Source organism: Orcinus orca, chromosome 3 (genome assembly GCF_937001465.1).
Source record: "Orcinus orca chromosome 3, mOrcOrc1.1, whole genome shotgun sequence".
In the NCBI taxonomy this organism is placed as follows: Eukaryota; Metazoa; Chordata; class Mammalia; order Artiodactyla; family Delphinidae; genus Orcinus; species Orcinus orca.
In genome coordinates this window covers 921931-948177 of record NC_064561.1, presented here as the reverse complement: position 1 = coordinate 948177, position 26247 = coordinate 921931, and the positions used below count along the sequence as shown (strand labels likewise).

Here is a 26247-nt window from a genome sequence, read left to right as displayed (position 1 = left end):
GAGGCGCAGTGGTTAAGAATCCACCTGCCAATGTAGGGGACACGGGTTCGAGCCCTGGTCTGGGAAGATCCCACGTGCCACGGAGCAACTAAGCCCGCGCGCCACAGCTACTGAGCCTGTGCTCTAGAGCCTGTGAGCCACAACTACTGAGCCCGCGTGCCACAGCTACTGAAGCCCATGTGCCTAGAGCCCGTGCTCTGCAACAAGAGAAGCCACCGCAATGAGAAGCCCGCGCACCGCAACGAAGAGCAGCTCCCACTCGCCGCAACTAGAGAAAGCCCGCGCACAGCAACGAAGACCCAACACAGCCAAAATAAATAAATAAAAATTTTTAAAAAGGGTCTTTGCAGATGTAATTAAGAATCTTGAGATGAGATCATCCTGAATTAGGTTGGCCCTAAATCTAATGTCCTTATAAGAGACAGAGGAGGAGACTCAGACACAGAGGGTGAAGCTGTGTGAAGACGGAGGCAGAGGCTAGGGTGATGCAGCCTCAAGCCCAGGGATGCCTGGGGCCACCACAAGCTGGAAGAGGTCGGAAGAATCCGCCCCCCCCCCGCCCTCCCCGCCTGCCCCGCAGCCTTCAGAGGAATCGCGACCCTGCCACACCTTGGTCTCCGACTTCTGGTCTCCAGAACGTGGAGAACAAATACCTATTACTTTGTGGTAATTTGTTACAGAGCTTCAGGAAACCAGTATGGGTGGGTGGGAGGGCGATGCTTAACCCGGGGCCGGCCCACACTTCAGTGGCAGAGTAGTGGTGGCGCCAGTGGCCCCAGCTGACCTGGAGCGAAGTCAGGCCATAGAGGGTTACGGAGGCAGCAGGGACTTGAGGCATGGAGACCACCCCCCTGCAGTTTGGCCCCAAGAGCAAGAGGAAGAGCTGTGGCCGACCCCCACCCCGGCCAAGGGGTCTATGGTGGTGGGCGTGCGTCCTCGGGAGGGAGGTGGGACCTGGAGCCTGAGCGAGGGTCCCGACAGGGGTGGGCAGAAGGGGTGTTGGCCTGGTGTCTGTAAGGAATTGAGGGGTCTCTGGGGAGCTGCAGGGAGTGGGCTTGTCAGTTTGCTGCTGAAATAAGAGGAGAGAAGGGCCTCAAAGGGCCCAGGTGCCCGGGAGCTTGGCAGGGGATCGTGGAGATGGGGTGGCTGAAGGACCCACCAGGGGAGGGTGAGGCCCAGGGCCGAAGCCCAAATCCAGAGCAGCCAAAGCCAGCCCCCTGGAGGGGTTTCTGAAGACGCAATGGTTAACCGGGTGGTCCCCCAAACATGGGCAGGGCTGTCACCTATGCTGGTCTGAGGAAGTACTGTCCCAGGACTTTCCAGAAACACCTGAGGAGACTGCTTACTGCTGGGTACAGGGTTGTGAATATTGTAAGTGTGAGGCCAGAGACACTGCAGCCCTCGGGGAGAGAGAGGACCAGGCCAGGGTGAATTCCCTACCTTGCTGTGAGAGGCCCTGGATGCAGCCCTGCCTGAAGGTCATGGGTCCCAACCTCTCAGTTATAGGCACCGATAAGCTCTTCTTCTTTGTTTCAGCCACTGTGAGTTGGAATAACTGAAACTCACAAAAACCCAGAGGGACCACATTCTCAGTCAGGGAGCTGGAAAGCATTTCCGGGGGCGTGGGGAGGGGAAGTCCTGAGGGCAAGCTCTCGTCCCCCTTGGCAATTGGCTCTCTTGGTTCACAGGTGCAGCACATCAGGGTGACCCTGGTCCAGTGTCTTGTCCCGGCATGACATGGGTCGCCATCTTCCCAGCCTCCAACACCTGTGTCCTCACTGCCCAGCAGTTGAGCGAATGTTCCATATTTTAGACTTTTGGTCATGGCAGAACCCCACTCTAGTAAGAATTTCTGTGTTGGTGAAAATCTGGCCTGTCTCTGCCACAGGAGCAGTGGGCTCAGATCATGGTGCCCCCTTGGCAAAGCTCCTCAAACTCCCCCAAAGAGAGGCCAACGGCAGGCTGCAGAGTCAAGTTTACTTTAATGATAAAAGAACAATTCCAAACACAAGTCTGGGTTGAACAGTCATGCCACGAGGCCAGGACCCCCACCTCCTATACCCCCTGCATGCTCCCCCAGCTGTCCCCAAGGACGTCCCCTCTGGGGGAGCAAAAGGGACAGAAAGGGAGCTTGGGTCCTGGGCATCAACATGCAGAGGTCCACCTTGACCCTCAGGGAAGCTAGATGCTCTGAAGCATGTGGATCGCATGCTGAAGGTGCTGGCGGGCAGCCGGAGCACAGCCGTGGCTCCGCAGGACGCCCAGCGGGTAGGAGGTGCCAGGCTGGCCCTGCTCCCAGACCGTGAGCCGCAGCTCTTCACACCCACCACTCAGCACGAGTTGAGCCTGGTCTCCGCTGCAGCTGACCTACCAAGGCGGGAGGAGCTGGGTCCGAGGGGAGAAGGGGCCCTGGCCCTCGGAGGACAAGTGGATAGGAGACTGAGGTCCCCCTGATCTGAGTCTCAGTGGCTGCCCCACCCATAGGAACTCAGGGTCAGGAGCCCAGGGCTCTACCACACAGACAGGGAAACTGAGGCTCAGATGGGACTCCTCCACCCAGAGCCGCCCAGTGAGACCTCCTACTCTTAAGCCTGTGCCCTGGGGAACAGCAGCTCCTCATGGGTACCAGCTTCCACAGCTGCTGGGCAGGGCCATTTGAAGACAATCCTCTAAGACCCGGCCCAGGCCAGGGTACTCTGGTCTGAACGGAGAGGGGATTTTTACTATAAAATAAAATCATACTAATTTTTAAAAATAATAAGTATTGTATACTAGTGCGTTTGAAATCTGTTTTAGGAGTGGCTATGATGTCCCAGGGATTGCCAGGACTGCGCAGGAAAACCTAAAAATGATTCTGCAACAAAATGACATTTCGACAGCTGCTACAGGTAACCACACAGGACGATGACCCTGAGTGACATTTTGCTGTCATTCAGACACATTTTATTTCCGATTTTCTTGGGCTCCCCCCAGAAGTGTGCAATGTAACAGCCCTGTTTGCGGGGGGGACCCTCACTCACCTGCACCGTCCCATCACTGAACAGCAGGAGTGCGGCCCGCTCGGACACCAGGAAGCGCAGCAGGCAGAGGCTGGGGGCTGCCGGCCAGGCGGCTGTGGACAGGCCCCCCTCCTGTGGACAGACCCAGCCACAGGGCCTCAGGGCCGAGGGCTCCCACCGCCTGGCACACCCCCCAGCCCCACCCAGCCCTCACCTCTCGCAGCCGCCGCTGCATGTATCGGGCAAAGAGCCGAAGGACAGCCAGCTTGGCACCCAGCAGGGTGGGCACATCCCTCAGGGCGAACGTCTCCAGCCTTCCCCGGTCAGGCATGTAGATGACTTGGCTGATGGGGGTGGGGGGTTGCACAGGGCGGTGCCAGCTGTCAGGACCTCTATCCTGGACACCTCACACCCGAGGACACCTTCTCACGCAGCCGTGTCTCTTGGACCATGATGTGAAACCAGCTCTGCACGGACCAGCCCTCTCTGTTCATCCAGCCCCGGCCCCTCCCCTGAACTCCAGACCCTTGGAGCCACAGACTCAGCCTGTCCACGCTGAGATCCTGACGGGCCGCCACAACTACTGAGCCTGCACTCTAGATCCCGCGAGCCACAACTACTGAGCCTGTGCGCTACAGCTACTGAAGCCCACCTGCCTAGAGCCTGTGCTCCGCAACAAGAGAAGCCACCACCATGAAAAGCCCGTGCATCGCAACAAAGAGTAGCCCCCGCTCGCCGCAACTAGAGAAAGCCCGCGCGCAGCAACGAAGACCCAACACAGCCAAAAATAAATTAATTAATTTAATTAATTTTTTTAAAAAAAAGTGTGAGTCTGACCCCTCCTTCCCGCCCCAACCCCAACAGTGGCCTGTGAGGCTCTGTGACTTCATGTCCTTCCCCTCTCCCTGCCATTCCTCAAACCCACCATGCTCAGTCCCATCTCGGGGGCTTTGCACATGCTGTTCCCTAGGCCTCAGATGCTGTTCCTGACGGACTCTTTCTCATCATTTCTGTCTCGCCTGAGCGTCACTTCTTCAGAAAGCCCCTGCTTCCACAACCACTCTGTTGAGAGTCGTCTCCACTTCCCCAATCTGTCACCTCACCTGTTTCGTTTCCTTCGAAAACTGCCACCTGAAATCAACTTAGTAATTCATTTGTTTAGCATTGTTCTCCCCGACCAGGCAGTAAGCGCCTGTAGGTGTGCACAGTAGATGTGTAATAAATCTGTGAGGAGTGAATGAAGAAAGGCAGGGAGGAGGGCCTGGCCTCCCAGGGGGAAAGGAACTCCACAACTTACCCCTCTGCGGGACGCAGGGCCATGTGGGTGCCATCCCGAAGCAGGACACCACTGCCCCCGTCTGACAATTGGTAGCCAAAGCCGTACTTGCTGGAATAATCCACCCACTTGGGGGCCCAGAGGATGGGCCGCTGCTCTCCTGGGGGGTCCTGCGTGGCTGGCACAGGATGAAATGAAGTGAGCAGGGGTCCTGGAAGGGGCGGGAGGAAGGACGGCAGAGGCACAGGAGATGGAGAGTAAAGTCCAAGGAATAGAACACCAACTCTTGGGACTTCCCTGGCGGTCCAGTGGGTAAGACTCCGTGCTTCCGCTGCAGGGGGCACGGGCTCAATCCGTGGATGGGGAACTAAGATCTCACATGCGGCCAAAAAAAAAAAAAAAAAAACCAACTCTTGCCTTGAGGCGGGAGGACTGGCGGACCCTGGGATCACAGCTGCCTCTGGAAATGAGTAAATCTGAAAAGCTTGTAAGGTCCAAAATACCGTAGGGCTTTGCTTTATTTCATTAAACATTTTTTGTATTAAAAAATAAAAATTGCTCAAGGCCATGTGGGATCCTAGATTGGATTGCAGAAGAGAAAAAGGGCAATCATGGAAACCCTGGGAAACTCCAGTGGCCCAGGAAGCTGGGCCACAGGAGAAGCTGGAAGTCTGTAATACAGTTGCCAGCTATCTGTGCTGCTCCTACCTGGGGTGCCAGAGTCCAGGCAAAGCTGCAGGCTCCTGATGGCTGCCTCTACCTCCTGCCTCGGGCTCCCCTGGGGCCCTGGGGAGACAGATCTCTGTGGGGGACAGATAGGCCAGGGCCCCTCCAACCAGCCCCGCCCCAAACTCCCACATCCGGGAAAGTCCTATTTTCACCCCAGAAGGATTCCAGACATCACTGTCATTTTACAGGTGGGAAAATTGAGGCCGGGAGAGGGGACGTGGTCCTGGCAAGGTAGGATCTTTGCCCCCCACTTCTCGACCCTCAGTCCTGCCCACAGCTCCCACCTACGATGGAGAGTCTGCTCACCCGCCGGGTCACTCCCGAGGGTCCCCTGGCTGAGCAGGTGGACAGGGCGCTCAGGGCACGGAGCCCCTCCCTCTGACAGGGAGGCCTGGGGAGGGAGCAGCAGGGGTTGGGGGCTCTGGCCTCCCCCCCCTGAAGACCCCCTGGCTTCTCCCTCTGCCCAGCCTCCCTGTGAGGATGCCCTCCACATTCCCTACCATGCCCCCCTCCCCGCGCCCTCACCTCACTACCACACTCCATGGAGTCAGGGTCAGGGCCGTCTTCTGCTGGACCTGAAGCCTCCTTAGGAGTGAAGGGGCCTGCAGGAGGCACGAGGATTGGGGGGCGGGCAGAGCCTGACCCCATGCAGGGTGAGACCTCTGCCACCGACATCCGCCTCTGCCGTGGCGGCGACATTTCAGAGCAGGTAGGGAGGAGGACAGGCGTGTGAGATGCGGGGTGCAGGTAGGAGCAGGTGAGGGGGCGGGGCGGTACTCACAAGGCCTCCGGCACTGGGGCAGCAGCAGCCGGCCCACCCTCCAGAAGAGCCTGCCCAGAGGCTGGGGGATGGAGAAGATGGGCAGGCTGTGGCAGGAGTGGGGCGGCAGCCGGTCCGGGGTGAAGCCCTTCGGAGTGGAGAGCTGGGTGTTAGCACGCCACTCCTGAGTACCTGGGCTAGCTGGGGGTCCTGACCCACACCTGGGTCTGCTGAGACGCCCCAGAGAAGGGCAGCCCCGACCCGCTGACACCCCACACCTGCGTGAAAAAGTCATCCTGCAGCAGGTGGTCCAGGCTGGGCCGTTCGGCCGGGTTGGGTGCCAGCAGGCGGGCGATGAGGCGGCGTGCATTGGGGGACAGATGTGCAGGCTCGGGGTAGCGGCCGTCTCGGATGTTCTGGTACATCTCCGACAAGGGTGCCGCCACGAAGGGAGGGGCGCCAGTCAGCACCATGTACCTGGGCCGGGTCGGGGGCAGGAACCTGGGTGCCTGCTTGCATCTGTCCTGGGCATCCAGGGTTGCCTCACACCTACCTGTGCACACCTGGCCACACCTTCCCACACTTCCTGACTCCGTACCCACGTCACATCCACTTTCTCATAGCTGCCCTACATCTGCTCCCACCTGGCCATTCCTGTCTGCTCAGGAGACACCAGCATCTGTCTGTACACCTGCCTGCTCCTGGGTTATACCTGGACACACCTGCATATACCTTTCCGGGTTTAGTTTATGCATGCTCACACCTCATACCTGTACATATGCCCTCATCTGCCTGTGTATCTGCCACCTGCACACACCTGTCCACACCTCTGTGCACACTCAAAACTATCATCCCGCCATATGCCCTATTCATACCTGCACGCTCAGATGATGGCAGGTGTGTGCTCCCACCTGCCCCCGAGCTGCACACACTGGTCCTGTGTTTGCTCATACCTGCCTGTGCCCCCACTCAATCTCCCCTGTACATGCCTACACCTGTCCTTACCTGCCGGCGCCCGCTCCCACCTGCCCACACCTGGCCCCAGCTGGGCAGTCCTGCCCCCCTTCCCCAGGCCCGGGGCTTCGGGGGCCACTCACATGACGCAGCCCAGAGCCCAGATGTCTGACTGGCAGGAGTGCCCGTTTCTGGACACGACCTCCGGGGCCAGGAAGTTTGGGGTCCCACAGAGCACTCTGGGGGGCATAACGGGGGCTCAGGAAGGCTGGGGCCAGAGCCGGCCCACCCTCACCCACCCAGAGAGCCCGCTCAGAGCCTCCCGGTCACCTGTGGCAGCGGCCTCCTGGGCCCACCCTGGTGGCCAGCCCCAGGTCTCCGATCTTCACCTCCATGTTCTTGTTCAGGAAGAAGTTACCTGCCGGGGCCCGGGGGCGGAGGGGATGGGAGGGGGAGGAGCACGGCGTGTGGGTGGAATCCCCGCCCTCGCCCCGCCCCCGCCCCGCCCCCGCCCCGCCCCCGCGGCCCCTTCCGCGTCCTCACTGAGCTTCAGGTCCCGGTGGACGATGCGCCTCTGGTGCAGGTAGCGCAGGCCGCTGACCAGGCCCCGCAGGTAGTAACGCACCTCAGGCTCTGTCAGCGTCTGCCGCGCCTCCAGCACGTGGGCCAGTGACTGCAGGGGACCGGCAGGTGCAGCACCGGCGCCGAGGAGACACAGGTGAGCCCAGGTTAGGCGGTACAGTGAGTTCCAGGCACCCAAGAAGGCAAAGGTAAATTCAGCTCTCAGGTGGATGTGGCTGATTGTGGGACAGGCAGAGGTGAGCTCTGAGCCCCAGGAGGAACGTACGAGTTCAGATGGGCCGAGGGGGCCACAGTGAGCTTTTCGGCAAGAGACGAACCCAAGGTGGGTACGTTCTGGGCAAAGGAGAGCTCAGGTGTATTTAAGTGGGCTCAGGCAGTTCAAGGGGTCTATGAAGGTGCAACTAAGTCCAAGTGGGTTCAGGAACAGGCATTCCTGCCTGTCGGACATCTGGGCTCTGGGCTGCACCGTGTGAGTGGCCCCAAGGGCCCCGGGCCTGGGGAACGGGGGCAGGACTGCCCAGGTGAGGCCAGGTGTGGGCAGGTGGGGCCTGGCTGAGTGCAGGAGGGGCACAGGTGGGCATAGGTGTGCCGAGGTGAGTCAAGAGAGCCTCTGGGTGGGCAGGTGGGCACTAGAGCATTAAGGGTGAGCAGAGGTGGGCCTAGTGTGGTCACAGGTAGAAACAGGTAAGGAGAGACAGACATGGGAGGGGGCCACAGATGAGCACAGTGGACTGGGGGGGGCATGGCTCCCTCTAGGCCCCGCCCCCTGGGCACCTGGCGGCTGCAGTATTCCAACACCATGTACACGTGGTCACGGTCAGCAAAGTGTCCGTGGAAGGCCACGATGTTGCGATGTCGCAGGCGGCTGTGCAGGGCGATCTCGCGCTCCACCTGCAGGCGGGGTCCCACGTGTACACACCCGGCAGGTGCCCACACCCGAGGTACCCATGCCCCCACGGGCATGCTCACCACCCCCAGGGCAGGACGTCTCTGCGGACCCGATTTGGTCACAGCGCCCCTGGGCACTGATGCGCAGAGCGTACCTTGTCGCCGGGGCACAGCCGTCCAGCCCCACCACCGCCATGAGGCACCACTTTGAGCGCAAACACGGAGCTCGTGGACATGTCGGTCAGCTTGTAGCAGCGGCTGAAGGCGCCCTGCGGGGCAGGCGATTCACGAGCTCAGGGCACACAGGTGTGGGGACAGATGGCCAGACCTCTTCACACACAGACACGCACACACACACACACCCCTGAGACGCATGGATGCATAGCTCACATCCTCATACCTGGATACCCAAGGCAACACAACACACAGAAGTACACGAAGGCACAGGGACACATACACTCAGACACACAGACACATCCACACCTGGATATATAGAGCCCACGGACCCTAATACAGTCCCCGGACACACGGTACAATGCCCGAACACAGAAAGCACAGACCTATGACACATTCAGACACATACGCACAGGGACAACACAACAGAGTCTGGGTCCGCACCAAGGCTCCAAGTCGCAGAACACTTGGGCGCACACCCACACCCTAGACACACAACACAGCACAACGTGCCCAACACCGGTTCCCGCCACACGATGCACGCAGAACAGCGGGTACATCGCAGACCCGGGCGTCCACCCACGCCAGCCCCAAACTCGCGTGGACACGCGACACACGCAGAGACAAAAGCCGGGGCGCACGCTGGCTCGTTTGCGGTCGCGATCGCGCGAACGCGCCCCGCCCCGCCGGGACCCCTGCCCGGCCCGGCCCCCTCGTCAGCGGACTGGGGGTGCCGGGGTCCCCACCTTGCCGATCAGCTTCCCGCGCCTGTACACGCGCCCCGAGCTCGGGTCGCGCAGGAAGACGGAGACCAGCGGGCGGCAACTGCGCCGCCGCCGCCGCCGCCGCGGCTCGGGCTCCATCCCTCCCGGGAGCCTGGCGGGGCGGGCGCACTGGCGCAGCCTCGGCCGGGACCACCGCGCGCGGCGCTGCTCTGGGGGCCGCGCGCTGCCTGGACGCGTCTTATTGGCCGAGGGGGGAGGGGTGGAGTCCAGACGCTCGGGGCGGCCAGCGCGGGAGGGGGCGGGCGCGTGGGGGCGCTTGGGCGTGCGGGGACGCGGGGCTGGCGGGAGTTCAGGGACCAGAGCGGCGCTGGCACCCTGCATGCCAGCCCAGCGCCAGTCCCGCGCGCGCTCAGCTCGCTTGCTCCTCCAATCCTGCGCCTCCCGCCAAGCTGTGAACTGTCAACACGCCCATTTCTCTGACCAGGAGACTGAGGTCAGAGTGATTGTCTCATTCTCTCGAGGCTTCGAGGGGAAGGGTGGGTGGGAGGGAGGGCTTGGCAGGGCTCTCCCCAGACTGCGCTTGAGGTCTGAGTCTAGTCGTCCTGAATACGTGTGACTGTGGGTCCTGGCAGGTGGGTCCCCGGGCCCCATATGACAATGCACGAGACTTGATTATCTTGGCACTAGGGAGCCACAGCAGGATTCAGGGAGGTGGGGAGGGGCGTGAAGCCCAAAGGGGCACTGCTGGGGTTGGGAGGCTGGCATATATGATGGACACTCAGTGGAGAGAAGGAGCAGGATTTGGGTACTGATGGACAGACACTGGGGGTTGTGACTCCTGGCTTGGGCAGCCAAAGAGAGGCAGGGGAATGGAGAACAAGTGGGCAGGCTTGGGCCCCCCGGGAACCATGGGAGCATCTCTGAGCTGTTCCCCAGACTCAGTTCCCAGCTTTTTCCTTGTATTGTCTCAAGTCACCCTTTCACCGATTCTGAGATGCAGGAACGGGCCTTGTCCCCATTTTACAGATGAACACACTGAGGCCCAGGGAGGTTAAGTCGCTTACCCAGCCAGGAAGGGACAGTGCTGGACGTGAATCCAGGCAGCTGCCTCTGGATGCCTCGGTATTAATCCCCAAAAGTTACATAACACAATGAATGGGGAGGGGTTAGCAGGGCTCCGTGGGGCTGGAATCAGGCCTCGGAATTTTCCAGAGACCAGATTTCGGAGTTCGGCCCAGCCAAGCCACCAGGGATAGGAAACACCTTCTGCGTTGTCACATGTCTGCCTGGCATGTCAAATGGGGGCACCCAGGGCATGGGGGACTCTGCGGGGGCCCCAGTGCATTGGATGGAACCATCCTCTGGTACCTTTGCGGGGGGCCGGCCTCAGCTCCAGGGCCAAGGATTCCATCCAGGCCAGTGCAGGGGGCCAGCTGGCTGCGGCCGGGGGAGCCCGAGTCCTCTGCTAATGAGAACCAGGTGCGGTGTGACAGAAGGCAGGCAGCTGGGGGGCCCGGGGGTCTGAGCTGTCACATCATTGTCACCTTGGAATCCACATTGGCAGGCAGGAATCCAGGTTCTTCTCAGTGGCACGCCTCTGCTGCCTGCGAATTCAGGTATTTGTTCAGCACTTGTGCCCAAGACAGACCCACCCGGCCCTCAGGAAACGGTGGAGAGGAGATCACCCAGAATTAACCAAAGCCAGGGGTCTGGGCGGGTTCTGGAGGCCAACGTCAGAAAGCCAGACCCCTTCCAGGAAGTGGCTTATCCCAGAGGTCGGTGCTCTTCTTAGCCCCACGTTATAGATGAGGAAACTGAGGCTCAGGAAGGGACATGCAAGCCAGAGTCACCAGACTGTGGCCGAACCTGGCCTGCAGTGCAGGTTGGTGCGTCTGGAGCCCCTGCCCCCCCAATACTGCCCCCCAGGCCTCTCCTCCAGGGGCTACGGGAGCATAGGAAGAGCCCTCACGCTGCAGTAGGCAGCTGAGCCCACTGGACCCCCAGAAGCCTCCTGGGGGAAAGAAATCCAAAGCTCCTGGCCCAGTGCCTCACAGCAGGGCTGTCAGCTGACACCCTCTGCAGACACCAGCTCTGCCCCCATCTCCCGGCAGCCCACTGTTTTCCTGGCTGAACCTCCTCCACGGGGCTGGGGAGCCATCCCATTGCCAGCCTGCACCCCCTCGAGCAGGGATGCCCTCCCCCAGCACTCTAGAATGGAAAACTTTATAATAAAAGGAAAACCTTAGATGTTCATAGCAGCTTTCTTCACAACAGCCAAAAGGTGGAAACAGTCCGGGTGTCCATCGACTGATGAGGGATAAACAAAACGTGCTCCACCCATACAGTGGAATATTATTCAGCCTTAAAAAGGAAGGAGGTTCCGACACTTGATGCAATGTGGATGGACCTTGAGGACATCATGCCCAGTGAAATAAGCCAGACACAGAGGCCACACTGTGTGTCACTCCACTCACAGGAGGTCCTGGGGGAGTGGCATCCACAGAGACAGGAAGTAGATGCTGGGGCCGGGGCCTGCGGGAGGGCTGGGGAGTCAGGGTTTCATGGGGACAGAGCTTCAGTTTGGGAAGATGAGAAAGTTCTGGAGATGATGGTGCGGATGGTTGCCCAACAATGTGAGTGTGCTTAATGCCACCGAGCTGTGCGCTTAAAAATGGTGAAGATGGTGAATTTTGTGTGATTGTATATTTTGCCACAATCAGAAAGTGAAAACCGTTTTAGCTTCCCCACCCCCCTAAAAACCACAGGCCTAGGGAGCTAATACCCCCATTTTACAGATGAGCAAACTGAAGCCTAGTGTGTGTAGCAAGCACAGGATCGCAGTTTTGCAAAGGGGCAGGCGTTGAGGGGGGAACTCAGGGGGGCTGCCTGACCCTCCCTGCTGACCCCTGCCCAGGGCTCAGGAGGCCGGGGTGGTCGTGGACTGGAGCCCCAGCCTGGCCGCGCGGTCCCCTGAGCCCCCGTGCTCCAGGCCAGAGGCTTGATTTGTCTCCAGTCTGTTCTTTCCCTGACCTGAGATAACTCCCCAGACTCAGCAGATTTCCCAGGAGAAGTGCTGGGGAGCCTCGCTCAAAATACCTGCCGCAGGTGGAGGGGGCGGCTGCTGAGACAGCGCCCAGGCGGGACCCTGGGAGGCCTCCCTCAGGCGGCTGGCAGGTGGGCTGGGCGCGGGGTCCTCGGTGGTGCAGCCCCTCCTTCCAGGACTGGGGAGGGAGCAGGCAGGCAGGCGTGACTCAGCCCGGCTCCTGGGTCCCTCTCTTGTCTCCTGCCTCCTGGACTTTGAAACGCAGTGGACTCCCTGCTGCCTGTCTGTACTCCGGAGCCCTCGGCCAGACCTCTCAGGTCCCCAGGGACGGGCCCCGTGAGCAGAGCGGGCGGGAGGCCACCTCATGACTGCAGTGCCCACTGCCTCAAGACTGGCCCAGCTGGGGCTGTGGGGACCTGGGTGCCACATTCCCTGAGCTTCCATCCTCCGGGAACAAACCTTGCCCTTGCCTCTCCTGCCTCTCAGCACACACTGTCACTGGCTCCTTCTAGAAGCTCTGTCCCCTCATGTCCTCTGGGACACCTCTTTGTAGGCTATTCTCCCACCTTTCTTTTTTTTTTTTTTTTTTTTTTGCGGTACGCGGGCCTCTCACTATGGTGGCCCCTCCCGCTGCGGAGCACAGGCTCCGGACGTGCAGACTCAGCGGCCATGGCTCACGGGCCCAGCCACTCCGCGGCATGTGGGATCCTCCCGGACCAGGGCACAAACCCGCGTTCCCTGCATTGGCAGGCGGACTCTCAACCACTGCGCCACCAGGGAAGCCCCTCCCACCTTTCTTGTTACATCTTTTCGGTTCTCCTTTGAGGCTCCTCCTCCCGGTGCCCACGACTCAGTTCAGAGCCCCCCGCATCCTCTTTGTCCACTCCCTCTCGCTGATGTGGTCCAGGCCAGCAGGAGACTGACGCAGGGGGCTTGTCTCTCCTCCCCTGTCTTAGTCCGGCCTTTGCCAAAAGCAGACCCTGAAGCAAGGGTTTAGTGCTGTGAGTTGATCTGAAGAGCAGGACTGAGGGGCCGGGAAGGATGGGAGGGGAGGACGAGGGGCGCGTGGACCCCTGGCATCCACCCCCCGTTGGCCGGGGCCTCCACCTTGGACATTAATTATCTTGTACACCCAGCTTGGAATGGCTCCCATACATGGTCCAACTGCAGCTCGGAGAGCGATGGAGTGAAATGTGGGACAGGAAGGTATGTGGGTGGGGAGCTCTGAGGGGCTTGATGCCCCCCCCAGAGCGGAGCAGAGCCTGGGCTCAACCACTCCAACTTCTCCCCTTTGGCCCGTGACACTAGGACACATGTCCACAGTCAGGGTGTGGGGCGGCAGACAGGGTCCGGGAGGGGAGGTCCAGAGTGCAGTTTTGGGGACGTTGCCTTCAAGATGCCTGGCAGGGGAGCCCAAGGATGATCCAGAGGAGGAGATGGGACTGAAGACACCACGTGGGGCCTCCCTGGCACCATGCTCAGGACCAGCCAGGGCCCTGGGTCAGGAGCTTTAAGGACAGCTATGGCCAGGTCGGGAGGCCACGATGTATTTGGGCCCTCAGAGGCTCACAGAACCAGGGGCTGCCTGAGAACTGGACTCAGGGGATGCTGTGGGGCTCAGGGACAGTCCAGCCTCTTCCTGACAGCAAGAAGCCTTCCAGAACCAAATCAGATCACATCCAAAGCCTGCTAGTGGGCCCCCATGGCCTTCCCACACACCCACTCGCTCACCCTGGCCCAGCCGCCCTGGCCTCTCTGTTGGTCTGAGATCCCGTACCAAGCTCATCCCAACCTCAGGGCCTTTGCACATGCCATTCTCTCTGCCCAAAGGACTCCCCACCCCCCAGTCTTCGTCCAGGAGCTCCTTCTCATCTTCTGGGACCCAGGCAAGGGCCCCCCCCACCCTATGAGTCCCTCTGCAGTACCCTCACAACCTGCAATCGTGCCATTTCCCTGCTAGTTCGCTGACTTCTCTCCTACAGGACTGGGGGCTCCATGGCAGAGACAGGCTGTGCATTTCCGTGCTATGTCCCGTGTAGGTGCTGACCCACTCACTGGGGGAGCCTTGGGAAAGTCCAAACCCTCCCCCAGCTGCCTCAGACTCCGCCCGCTGGGTGGGCATCCTCAGGGTCCTGAGTGGGTGCTGCCCCTCCGGGTGGACGCTCGTCCCCCAGTGTCCTCAGCTGGATGCCTTCTCAACCTCTGTTTGGGGACATCGGTTGACTCGGCTGCATGCAAAGTACTGGGTGCCATCAGAACCAGCCAGATTTCCAGAGGAATAATCTGTATTTCATCTGCTTGGGTCTTTTGACCAATTATGAGAGAAGCAGCTCAATGTCATGTGGGCTCCTGGATGAGATCCTGGAGCAGAAAAAGGAAATTAGTTGGGGAAAAAGGAAAAAAAAAAAACAGCAACTCGTGGAATCCAAATAACGTTTGGAGTTTGGTCAATAGTGATGGTAATTACTAATATTATCAATTAGTAATCATAATATACCAACGTGAGTTCCTTAGATGTGACAAATAGTCGTTTCCTATGGCTGTTGTAACAAATTAACACAAACTTGGGGGCTTAAGAAAATATATATTTATCACCTCACATTCTGGAGGTCAGAAGTCCTAAAATCCAGGCGTGGGCAGGGCCGGTCCTTCCGGAGCCTCCAGGGGAGCATCGGTTCCCACCTTTTCCAGCTTCTAGAGGCGCCGCATCCCTGGCTCTCAGCCCCTCCTGCATCTTTACAGCCAGCAGTGCAGCATCTCCCGACTCTCTCTGCCTCTGACCCTCCCACCTCCCTCTTATAAGTACCCTGTGACGATGCTGGGGCCCCCGGGGAATCCAGGGACCTCCCCATCCCAGGGGCCTTAATTCCACCTGCAAAGTCCCCTCTGCCCCGTGAAGTGACACGTCACAGGTCCCAGGACCAGGACATGGACATCTTGTGTGTGTGTGTGTGCGGGGGGTGACATTATACTACTGATGACAAAGGATAGAGAGAAACTTGCTGTAACATCTTTGCAACTTTCTGTAAATCTAAAATTATTCCAAAATAAAAATTCTCTTTAAAAAAGAGAATTAAAAGACTACAATAAATTAAAACCTAAAAGGCAGTAACTCAAACTCACCCCAACCCCCTCCCCCCCACCCCCACCTAGATCATCATGCTCGACCGTGAGGGTTTATTCCTGTCCACTTCCTGTCTGAGTTTATGCTAACATAGGTACTTTTCCTTTTATATAAACGGCATCAGATCATGCATAACTTTTCCTCCTCACCTAACACTTCTTGCCGTTTCTGAATAACCTTCCCATGCTCCCGGTCCCCACAATATGCGAGGCCCCTGCCGCCTCTGGCCTCATGTTCACTGCTCTCCAGCTACACAGGCCTCCTCACTGGGCTGGTCCTCACCCTGCTTCTTTGGCCCCCTGTCCTTTGCACGTACTGTTCCATCTGCCAGGAACACCCTCTCCCTCACACCCTCTTCCGTCCGGTTCCCCTTCATTCTCCAGGTCCTGCCTCAAGCATCTCCCCACTCAGGCAAGTCCCCCCAGCCCCCTGCCTCAAAAGGAGCTCAGGACACCCATTCGGATGTGACTGTGAAGCTATCCCAGGCCCTCCAAGTCTCACTGCGTGTGACTCTGCCCCTCTGCCCCCCCAGCATCCCGACCCATGAGGTGGGGCTGAGGATTCCTCTCACGGGGGCAGCTGGGGGGTCACATCAGATATGGAGGCCTCCAAGGTGGTGGTGATATGTAGAGGTGAAATACTGCATCACAGGATCAGTGGCCTAAGAAACAGGACCTGTCCAGGGGGGTGAGGGTGATGAAAAAGATGCTGTTCCCTATTTGAGAGGACCTCCTGATAACAAGTCACAGAAACTCCAAATTGCTAAAGTGAAAAATAATGGATGGATGGCTTCAGGTGCAGCTTGATCCAGGGACTGAAACAACCGTCTCAGAAATCTCGCCCTCTCTGCTTCCTGCTTCTGTTGGCTTCTCCCTGGGGTGGAGAAAACTACCATCCCAGCTCACATGGGCGACCCTGGCCATGGTGGGTCCCCGATCCTGCTCTATTCATGCTCAGGCCCAGGGACAGCTGGGCAGCTCCAGAGACCCGGGTTCTGGGGTTGCAGGACCCCTCCCACCCCATCTACACAGGAGACTGGAGTATCCTGTGGACCACGTGCCCAGGCCTGAGGGATCGTGGGAGGCCATAGTGAGTTGAGGAGGGGGGCAGGGGGAGGCTCAAGGCTGTGAGACCACAGAGGGAGCCTAGGCTGACCCACATCCATCAGGACTCGTGCCCACTTGGCCTGATCCTGTCCAGGCCCAGTGTCAGGGATGCGGTCCAGGCCGGAGCTCAGCGTAGGGGGACCCTGCCGACCCCTGGGCTTGAGTTCAGACCAGGGCATGAGTTGGGGGGGAGGTGAGATGCCGCCGCACCTGGAGCCTCCAAACCTCACAACCACCCCTCCACCTGCAGCAGGTATTTCGAGCTGAGCTCTCCGCCTCCTCTGGGCATCTGCTGAATCCAGTTGAGTTAGCTCCTGCATGGGGATGGGAGGCTGGAGATCTGCAGGGTGACAAAGACTGGGGAGAGGGGGCATGGGTGGGTACGGGACTCCACACCTTCACCCCAGCCCCATCTGGCCATCCCATAAGCATTAGGGCCCCCATGCGGGGCACAGTGCCTACTGTATGCATTCCCTGCAGGACCCAGTGCCTCCTGTGTTTTGTCCCTGCACAGGGACTGTTGTATGCACTTTCTATAGGACTCAGTGCCTGCTGTATACACTCACTGCAGAGTACAATGCCTGCTGTAGACATTCTCTGTAGAGCATGGTGCCTGCTGTATGCACTCCTTGTGGGACATAGTGCCTTCTGTATACCCTCCCTGCAGGGTGCAGTGACTTCTGTATACACTTTCTATAGGCTACATTGACTGTTGTATACACTCCTTGGGAGGGTCAGTGTCTACTAAATGCATTCCTTGCAGGGTGCAGTACCTACTGTATACACTCCCTGCAGGGCCAAGTGTCTACTGTATGCATGTCTAGGATGCAGTGACTGCTGCATACATTGCCTGCAAAGCATAATGCCTGCTGTATATGCTCCATGCAGGACACAGCGCCTGCTGTATGCATTCTTTGCAGATCACAATGCCTGGTATGTACACTCCTTGCAGGGTACAGTGCCTTCTGTATATCGTCCTGCAGGGCACACTGCCTGCTGTACGCACACCCTGCACAGCACGGTGGACTGGGGCTTGGGGCATAAGGCACATGGGGGTGGGGGTGCGGGGGATGAGATTGTCCACTTGGTGGCACTCCTGGCCAAGCCTGATTTCTCTCTGATGCCGCCCAGGCCCGAGGCCCCAGCTCAGCACACAGTAGCTGCTCTGCAGAGGGTGCCTGCCCTCACCATCCCCCTCTCTCTCCTGCTATCCTCTCTCGGAGCCTTGTTCCCCCAGGCTGAACCTTGTCAAGGTCACTGCCTTCATTGATGCTGATCCGCTGGCCACTGGTCCATGCTCTATCCTCATCTTACCCACTCAGGCTGCCCCTCCTCCTCTCGGAAGCCCATCCTCTTGCGACCTTGGGGGACCCCATGCCCACCTCAGCCTCTGACACTCAGGCCCCAGTCTCCGTTCTGTCCACACTCTCACCCCATGACCTCATCGATGACTCTAAGCACCCCTGTGTGCAAAGGATGCCCACATGTCCATCCCCAGCCAGACGCGGCCCCTGGACTCCCAGCTGTCCTTGCCTCACCCTAGACCCATCCTAGTAGGTGACCTCCAGACTTGTGCCTCTCCCTCCCCCGCAGGGAATGGGGCGCCTCCCGTCACTGGCTGCTCAGCCCAAGCTCCCACCTGCCTCCTCCCAGTGCCTCCCCCGTGGGATCTGTCCCAAGGCCTGCAGACTCCACTCCAAACAGCTGGGAGCTGCCCAGGGCCCTCCCCACCCCCCACGCCCCCAGCCCAGCCCCTGACCCCAGCATGCTTGCCACTGCCTCCCCACTGCTTTCCAGGTCCCCTCTCCTGCCCCCATGACAGCCAGAGGCAGCTGTTCCCAAACCAGAGCACCCCCTCCCACCTCCCAGGGTTGCCATCCCCCTGGCCCCTCTCTGACCACATCCCACCCCCAGGCTGGCTACTGGCTCCACCCACCCCAACCTTCCCACTGCCCCTTATTCCCTTTTCCAGCCTCAGGGCCTTTGCATGTGCTGTTCCAGGCAGACTGGGCTGCCCTTCCCCCACCTCCCTGCGGCAGTGACCTCCTGCGTGAGGGCCTTCCTGGCCCCCCACCCCATCTGCCGTGGGCTTGGGCTATCTCTGCAGAACGTCCTGATGGGAAGGTAGCATGGTGCCCTCGTAGGGCACTGTCTCCCCTCACTAGTCGGATTCACAGCTGTAGCGGCACAAAGTAAATGCTCAGTAAGTGCTGGATGAATGAACGGCGTTGGATGGCCCTGCCTTGAGCTGCTCCAGGCTGGAGGACAGACAGAGCTGGACCGGCGGTACCCCCTCCCTGTGGTCGGGGCTGGAACACCTCACTGCGGGCTCCCGGGAGAAGGGGGCACTCAAGCTGAGCCTGGGCCGAGCCCAGGGAGCAGAAGAGCTGTGCACCCAACGCCCCCCTTGGTGCCCCCATCTCCTCAACCCGCTCGCCAGGCAGCATCCTGGGGCCACAGCGAGGAGCCAGGGGAGGGGGCGAGCGGAGGGTGCCTGCTGCGTCCCTGCTTGGGCGGGGGATGAGGGGTGGGGGGGGCGCGCAGATGCTAAACCGGGGAAAGGTCTGGTGGTGGGGAACCCTGGGGTAACCCTGTCCTTGCCCGTCCGCGCAAAGAGCTGAGATCCACCTGGAATTGTCGCTGTGGAGACCCCCGCCGGCCCCATTGCCCGGATGGGGAACTTGAGGTCGGGGAGGGTGGGGCCACAGTCGCGTGGGAGGCGGACCTTCTGGACCCGGGTCTAGCTGCGAAGCCACGGCTTGCAGCCTGGGGCCGGGCAGGGAGGGCGGGAGGCGGGGTGGGGCGCGTCCTCTGGTGACAGCAGCGCCCGGGAATGCGCCGGGCTGGGAAGGGGCTCTCCGCCCCCCACGCCAGGCCCCTGGGACTGAGCTTCCCCCCAGTGCTCTGGGGCCCTGCGCTGGGGGTGGTCGGGACCTGGGGCGGGAACCCAGGCGCGCCGGTTCCTGAGTAGGGTGACTTTGAGGGAGGGGTAGGGAGAGGGATTTGGGGAGGGGTAATGGCCAGGAAAGGGAACCTTCGTGGGGACGCGATCTGGGCGTCGGTGGGGAGAGGACAGCGCCCTCCTGGAGCCTCAACAGGGCGACCTCGGTTCGCTCACATTCCCGGGCCCTGAGCGCGGCGCCCGGAATAGCAGCCCCGAGGTGGGGGTAAGGGCGGTCAGTCCCCGCGTGGCTCCCCCGCCCTGGGCTTCCCAAGGTCACCGGGGCGCGGACGGTCGGACACCAGGCCGCATTTCTGGGGGGCCGCGGCGCGTGCGGAGCAGTCCCCTGCCGCAGATCGGCGCCCAGGCGCGCAACGGCCGCGCGGGGGCGCACGGCGCCGCCGCCCCTCTGGACCCCGGCCGGGGCGCGCCCTGGGAGGCCGGGTGGGAGGGGCCGTCCTGGGTTCCCCCCGCCCCTCCTCGCGGGCCCCGCGGCTTCCGCTCGCCCACGGGCAGCCCTGGGAACCTGGACGCGCCGCCTGGGCTCTACGTAGCCGGTAAGTCCCTCTTCCTATCCCCCCACTATCCCGGCCGGAGTCTTCTCCCCGTCCCTAAGCTGGGGGTTGGCGAGGCAGCAATCCCCAGGGTGGGAGAAAGCTCATCCCCACTTCCTCCTTGGGAAACTGAGGTCCAGAGGCGTGGCTTGCCCTGAGATCACACCGAGACGAGAGTCAGGACTGCAGCCTAAACGGGGGGTGTGTCCTACTCCTCGGGCAGGGGGCTCTGGAGAGTGGGAATGGTGATCCCTCAAGCCCCTCATTTTGCATCACCTAGACCCCCACCCCACAAGCCAGTGCTAAGAGGGGAGCGGGTGTCCGAGGGTCAAGCCCCCTCCCCCTACCTCTGCTCTCCAACCCGGACTTCTTCCGGCTTCCTGGGCCAGCCAGTGCTGGGGTTCAGAGATGCAGCCAGCCTCACAGCTCTGGTCAGAGAGGCGGGGGTGGGTCGGGGGGGACCCACCCCGTGGTCCCCCAGGTTCTCAGCATCTGGAGCCACCTTGGCCCCAGACCCTTGGTGTCCCAGGTTTGAATGTCAGAGCCAGGAGAGCCTGATAACCAGGGACACTGCTGCTCGAGAACATCCAGTGGGGCCCTGCCTTCCCCCATCCGCTGCCCAGGACCTCCAGGACTGGAGCCCTCCAGCATGGCCTGCGTGTCCTTTGGGCACTGCTGACCGCTGGGCTCCATGGCCCTAGCCCGCCACTTTCTCCACCAACGCCATGGTCATGGGGAGGGTGGGGATGGCAAGTGACTTCATTCTTCCCCTGACAGATGGGGAAACTGAGGCCCAGGGAGGCAAAGCCTCCCAGCCACCCTCTCCCCCGCCCCCACACAGCCACCTCTCTCTTCCCTGGGTCATCCTCATTGGCAGCCCCTTTCCCTCTGCAGGCGGCTCTGGGGTTCCATCCCACACCCTCTTCACATGAGGCCATGAGGCACCCACTGGTCCGGGGCCAGGTCACCCTGCCCCGTCCCGCCCCCCATCCGGGAGCTCCTGGCTGCTGCAGGTCTGGGAGCTGAGGGGGCCCTGGAGGCTGGGGCCCGCCCGGGCGTGGGGTGGGGGGAGCTCTGCCAGGCACCAGACCCAGCCACCACCAGCCACACCCTCTGCAAGGTCCCATAGAATCCTGGACTGTGCCCAGCTGGTCCCCACTGCACAGATGGGGAAACTGAGGCAGGGGGAAGAGGAGCACCTGGCCCCCGGCCACACCGGAAGGTAGGAGCAAAGATGGTGGGGAGATTGGGGAGGGCCCTAGGACCCTGGAGACACCTGTGCACGCTCCTGGAATGATTCCTTCCATCATCAGACGCTGAATAAGCACCTACTACGTGCATCATAGACAGTAAACAACCAATAATAATTACTTGAGTTTTCTCTCTCCAGACCGGGCTCTGTGGCCCCCGTTTTCCTCACTTAATTTGACGAACCCCTCAAAACTCTCCTATTAGGTGGGCTCTATTATGACTTCATTTTTCAGAGATGAGAAGGGAGGCTCAGAGAGGTTGAGATACTGTCCAAAATCACACAGCCAGTCAGGGAAGAGCTGGGGTGCAACCCCTGGCCTGCTGGCCCCCCCACTGCTGCGCCCCCTCCTGTCCCCCAGACCCCGCCCACTCCAGAATCTCCTGCTCCTGCTGTGGACCCTCCTGAACTGTGGTTTGGGGGGCAACGCTCAGGTAAAGGGGGACATGAGCCCAGGGGGCAGTGGGCATGGGAACCCAGCTGGCAGTGTGGGGGTCACCAGCCTCCCTTCCAGGCTGACTCTGCCTCTGTCTCCCCAAGTAGGGTCCGGGTGAGTGGACTCCATGGGGTTCCTGGAGCCGCTGTTCTAGCTCTTGCGGGCGAGGGCTCTCCGTGCGCAGCCGGCAATGCATCCGGTGAGGAGGCTCCTGGGACCCGGCTGGGTGGGATGGGAGGGGGTCCCTGCCCCTCCTCTCCTGTCAGGCTGGCCCAGCCCCTGGCCGCACCCTCGACCTGCCCACACAAGCTGTGCCTTTTAATCCCACTAATCCAGCTGGAATGTGGGTGGGGTTAGCGGGGGTGGATGGGTGGGCAGGCTGGCTCTGGGGAAGGGTTTCTGGAGGTGCTGACCGCAGTCTGGCCACCCTGCTCCTCGAAGGTTTCCCAGGGAAGAGCTGTGCTGGGGGGACACCCACGAGTACCGCCTCTGCCAGCTGCCCGTAAGTTCTATCCAACCACCCCCAAGACTGAGTTCTCCCTGGAGCCCTCCTGCTTCCCTACTCATGCCCCCAAATATCCTTGCCACCATGCCAGATTCTCTGGGCATCCCCGGGGCTGTCCCAGCCTCTGCTCCACCGATCTGTGTCCCCAGGAATGTCCCCCAGGGGCCGTGCCCTTCCGAGACCTCCAATGCGCCCTCTACAATGGCCACCCTGTCCTGGGCACCCAGAAGACCTACCAATGGGTGCCCTTCTATGGTGGTGAGTAGCCTATGCTCCTGTTAGTCCAGCTCCCTCAGAGCTGGCAGGGAAAAGTGGCTGCTAAGAAGGAAGGGGGACTTGGAGGGGTGCAAGAAGGGGGCATTGGCACTGGGGCTTTCAGGGATATGTAGGAGTTAGTGAAGTGAAGGGTGGAAAGCAAGTGTGAGTTGTGAAGAGGGGCAGAAGGAGGCAGGGTCTATTCTGCACAGGGTCGAACACGAAGCTGAGGATTTACTGGGAGCTGTATCCAGAGGCCAACATTTCTCAAACTTACACCAGTAGCAGGAAATATTGTCGCACTGAGCTGAAAATAGAGAGTTATATAATTGTGTGCCTGGGGCAGTGCGCCTCCAGATTTAAGGGAAATAGGCAGCTTCAGACGCCACGGTGGGGGTAGACACAGATAAGAAAATCCTAGAATGGAGAAAGTTCCAACCATCAACCTCACAGATTTTTATTTCCTTCACCCTAAGAATTGGCGGAAACTTGCCATGATTTCACCCCCACAAAGGCCCGCCAGGGCCAGCTCAGGCTCTATTCCAGGCTGGGTCTGCCAGCCAGCCTCAGGGCGTCGTGAGCCAGAGGGAGCCTGAGCAGGGGGAGCAGGGATCAGGTCTGTGGGCCTCGGGTGTGGTCAGACTGTCCCTTATGCCCCACTGCCAGGCAGAGGGGAAAACTGAGTCCCGGGGAGGGCCAGCAACATACCCAGGCTATGCAGGACTCAGAACTGGCCAAAACCTTTTTGGGGGCACCTTCCGGGTGCAGAGCCCAAGTGCCGAGTGTGTTCTGCCCACCTCTGTGCCCCAGAGCCTAGAACATTGTCTGGAAAATAGTAGGTGCTCGATGAGTGTTTGTGGAATGAACGTATGGAAGAATGAGTGAAGAATGGGTGATGATGTTAATAGTGGGCCCCTAATATTAGGACTGAACATGAATGAATGAATGAACGAATGAGTGCAGGCCCAGGATACTTGCCTGGGACAGTCCCAGCGAACAGGAAGCAGAATGCCTAAGTTCCAGTCCTGGCTCTGCCTCAGCCTCCATGTGTGGCTTTGGCTGAGTCTCTGGGCCTCATCTGCCCAAGAGGATGGCTGCCTGAGGGGAGACTGGCAGGAAGGGGGCTGGAACTCAGATATGTCCCCCACTGCCACCGACTCCTCCCATCCCCAGCACCCAACCAGTGTGACCTCAACTGCCTGGCGGAGGGGCACGACTTCTATCACAGCTTCGGCCGCGTGCTGGACGGTACCCCCTGCAGCCCGGGCACCCAGGGACTCTGCGTGGCTGGCCGCTGCCTCGTAAGAACTCCAGGCCCCGCCCCCATCCCTGCCCCTCGTAGGTTCCACCCGGCCTATTCCCTCCAGGCCCCGCACACAGACCCCGTTCACTAAGTTACTGGTCCCGCCCTCTTCCCTAGGCCCCGCCCCCTACCGAGTCCCCGACCTCCCCTGCCCCACCTATCACTAGGCCTCATCCCCAGCCTCCTCCCACTAGGGCCTGCCCCCCAGGTTCCATCCTTTTAGTTCTTGGTCCTGTCTTCTTCCATGGGCCCCGCCCCCTCGACGGCAGGGCCCGTCTGACGGCGCGCGTGCCCTCCCCATCCCTTTAGAGAGCCGGCTGTGACGGTTTGCTGGGTTCGGATGCCCGCGAAGACCGCTGCGGCCGCTGCGGCGGCGCCAACGACTCGTGCCTCTTCGTGCAGCGCGTGTTCCGGGATGCCGGTGACCGCCCTCCCCATCCTCGCGCTCTCCCAGAGCGGGCCCTTTAAGACGCCCCGCACTGATTGGGTAGTCTGTGGCCCAGCCCCCCCCGCTCAACGTTCTGATTGGTCATTGCTCAGCCCCCCCCTCGCTCATCGTTCTGATTGGTCATTGCCAGATTGTCCCGCCCTTCCCAGAGCAGACGGGGGTTTAACTCCTTTGCTGCCGCACTTAAGTGATAATCATCGTAACTCCAATCCTTTAGGAAGCGTTTTCGAAGTACCAGGGCCTTGGCTAACCTTCTTACCGCAGTATCCCACTTAATCCTCAAATCATCCTTCAAATACACCCCACCTACTCCCCAACGCCGTCCTTCCCTCCCGCCCAGGTGCCTTCGCTGGGTACTGGAACGTGACCCTGATCCCTGAGGGCGCCAGGCACATCCGCGCCGCCCACCGGAGCCGGAACCACCTGGGTATCGCAGGATCCGAGGGAGGAGGCGCCCTGCTGGCTGCCCGAATCCAGCGGGGAGGGGGGCGACAGGGTCGGGAGGCGGGCGGGGCCGCTTCCGGGGAGCCCGGGCTGACCCTTCCCTTGCAGCGCTGATGGGGGGCGACGGGCGCTACGTGTTCAACGGGAACTGGGCGGTCAGCCCTCCCGGGACCTACGAGGCAGCGGGCACCCGCGTGGTCTACACCCGCGTCACAGGGTCAGAGGAGACGCTGCGCGCCGCCGGGCCCACCTCCGAAGACCTGCTCCTGCAGGTGGGAGCGGGCCTCTGAGAGGGCGTCTGGGAGTGTGGGGTTAAAGAATCCGTTGGGAAGCAGGGGGCGGGGCGGGGCGGGGCGGAGGGGGGCTGGGTAGAGTGTGTGTTGGGGGACGCTGGGCCATCAGGTCCGAGGGCAGCTCACTAGTATGTGACACCCCCCCCACCCCCGCCGCCCAGGTCCTCCTGCAGGAGCCCAACCCCGGCGTTGAGTTCGAGTTCTGGCTCCCCCGGGAGCGCTATGGCCCCTTCCAGGCGCAGGCTCAGGCCCAGGGCTGGTCCCTGCGGCAGCCGCAGCCTCGGGAGGTAGATCCTCAGTCCCCTGAGTCTCCCGCTGCCCCCACTGTTATCCCCCCACGGACCCCAGGCCCCACCCCAGGTGAGCTGGGGACAGCCTGGGCGGGGGCGAGCAGGGAAGCAAGGCCTGTGCCCCTGACTGCACTGCCCCCGCAGACCCCTGCCCACCCTGCCCTGACACCCGCGGTCGTGCCCACCGGCTGCTCCACTATTGCGGCAGCGACTTTGGTGAGAGGCCCTTGACCCCATCCCTCACCTGGCCCCTAACTGACCTGAACTTGACCCCTATCCAGCTGACCTCTGACCCTGGTCAGACTTTGCCTTTCACTCCTTGACCTGACTCCAGCTTGACCCCTCCTGACGCTAATTTGACTCCCTGATCTAATCCTTTGCCCTAATCTGACTCCTAACCCCTCACTGATCCTTGAGCTGACCCTTACCCCAGGCCTCAGCTGACCACAGTCCCCAAAGGCCCCCAATGCCCCACCTGACCGCCAGTTCCCTCGTCTGGAAAGGGGTGTGTGGATGGGCCCCGGGGCTGAGTGTCCAGCCGGGCTCAGCACCACCCTGCCCGCAGTGTTCCGGGCCCGCGTGCTGGGCCGCGTCCGGCAGGCCCAGGAGACCCGATATGAGGTGCACGTGCAGCTCATCTACAAGAACCGCTCGCCACTGCGGGCCCTCGAGTATGTGTGGGCGCCGAGCCGCTGCCCCTGCCCACCGCTGGCCCTCCATCGGGACTACCTGCTGGCGGCCCGGCGCCTCATCAGCCCCGATGGCACTCAGGACTGGCTGCTGCTCCCCCATGCTGGCTACGCCCGGCCCTGGAGCCCCGCCGAGGACAGCCGCGTGCGCCTGGCTGCCAGACGCTGCCCCCTCTGAGCCCCTGGACCAGACCTCGGCCACACACGGCTGACCAGGCTCAAAGTCAGCATATTTCCCCTATTGCCATAGCTTCCAGGGAGCTCACAACTATCTCCCACCTGCAGCTCTGTGACTCCCCACCACACACACTCAGACACCCCTGCACTCAGTCAGATCCACTGTCGGAAGCAGGCACGCACTGGTGAGGATACACTAAATGGACTCTTTAGCTCTGATTTCCTCTCTCACCCTGGAAACTCATAGTTATTTTACTCTCAGAGACTCTGTGTCTGCTTTTATTCCCCTTGCCTCACACTCAT

General features: G+C 60.8%; 2 protein-coding genes across 11 annotated transcripts; one reads left to right on the top strand and one right to left on the bottom strand.

Annotated features, from left to right (window-relative positions):
- Window positions 1–1963: 1963 nt before the first annotated feature.
- Window positions 1964–9618, bottom strand: PLK5 (polo like kinase 5 (inactive)). Its single transcript, XM_049708153.1, has 15 exons — window positions 9109–9618; window positions 8344–8457; window positions 8075–8191; window positions 7262–7391; window positions 7049–7136; window positions 6862–6957; window positions 6043–6241; window positions 5786–5912; window positions 5530–5606; window positions 5311–5395; window positions 4984–5061; window positions 4297–4453; window positions 3214–3343; window positions 3021–3131; window positions 1964–2367 (listed from the first exon to the last, which is right to left on the bottom strand). The coding sequence occupies exons 1-15, from the start codon at window positions 9466–9468 to the stop codon at window positions 2182–2184; spliced, it is 2055 nt and encodes a 684-aa protein (XP_049564110.1). The 5' UTR covers window positions 9469–9618; the 3' UTR covers window positions 1964–2181.
- Window positions 7298–26205, top strand: ADAMTSL5 (ADAMTS like 5). Of its 10 annotated transcripts, none has more exons than XM_049708158.1 (13): window positions 7298–7436; window positions 20750–20868; window positions 20976–21077; window positions 21466–21538; window positions 21648–21739; window positions 21982–22042; window positions 22195–22303; window positions 23474–23601; window positions 23913–24024; window positions 24392–24478; window positions 24604–24767; window positions 24950–25294; window positions 25644–26205. In XM_049708158.1, the coding sequence occupies exons 2-13, from the start codon at window positions 20792–20794 to the stop codon at window positions 25977–25979; spliced, it is 1686 nt and encodes a 561-aa protein (XP_049564115.1). In that variant the 5' UTR covers window positions 7298–7436; window positions 20750–20791; the 3' UTR covers window positions 25980–26205. The 10 variants fall into 10 exon arrangements, with proteins under 10 accessions (XP_049564115.1, XP_049564120.1, XP_049564116.1 ...); XM_049708159.1 differs by lacking the exon at window positions 7298–7436 and adding an exon at window positions 19162–19858 and having other exon boundaries at window positions 20985–21077; XM_049708157.1 differs by lacking the exon at window positions 7298–7436 and adding an exon at window positions 19162–19858.
- The last annotated feature ends 42 nt before the right edge of the window (window positions 26206–26247 follow it).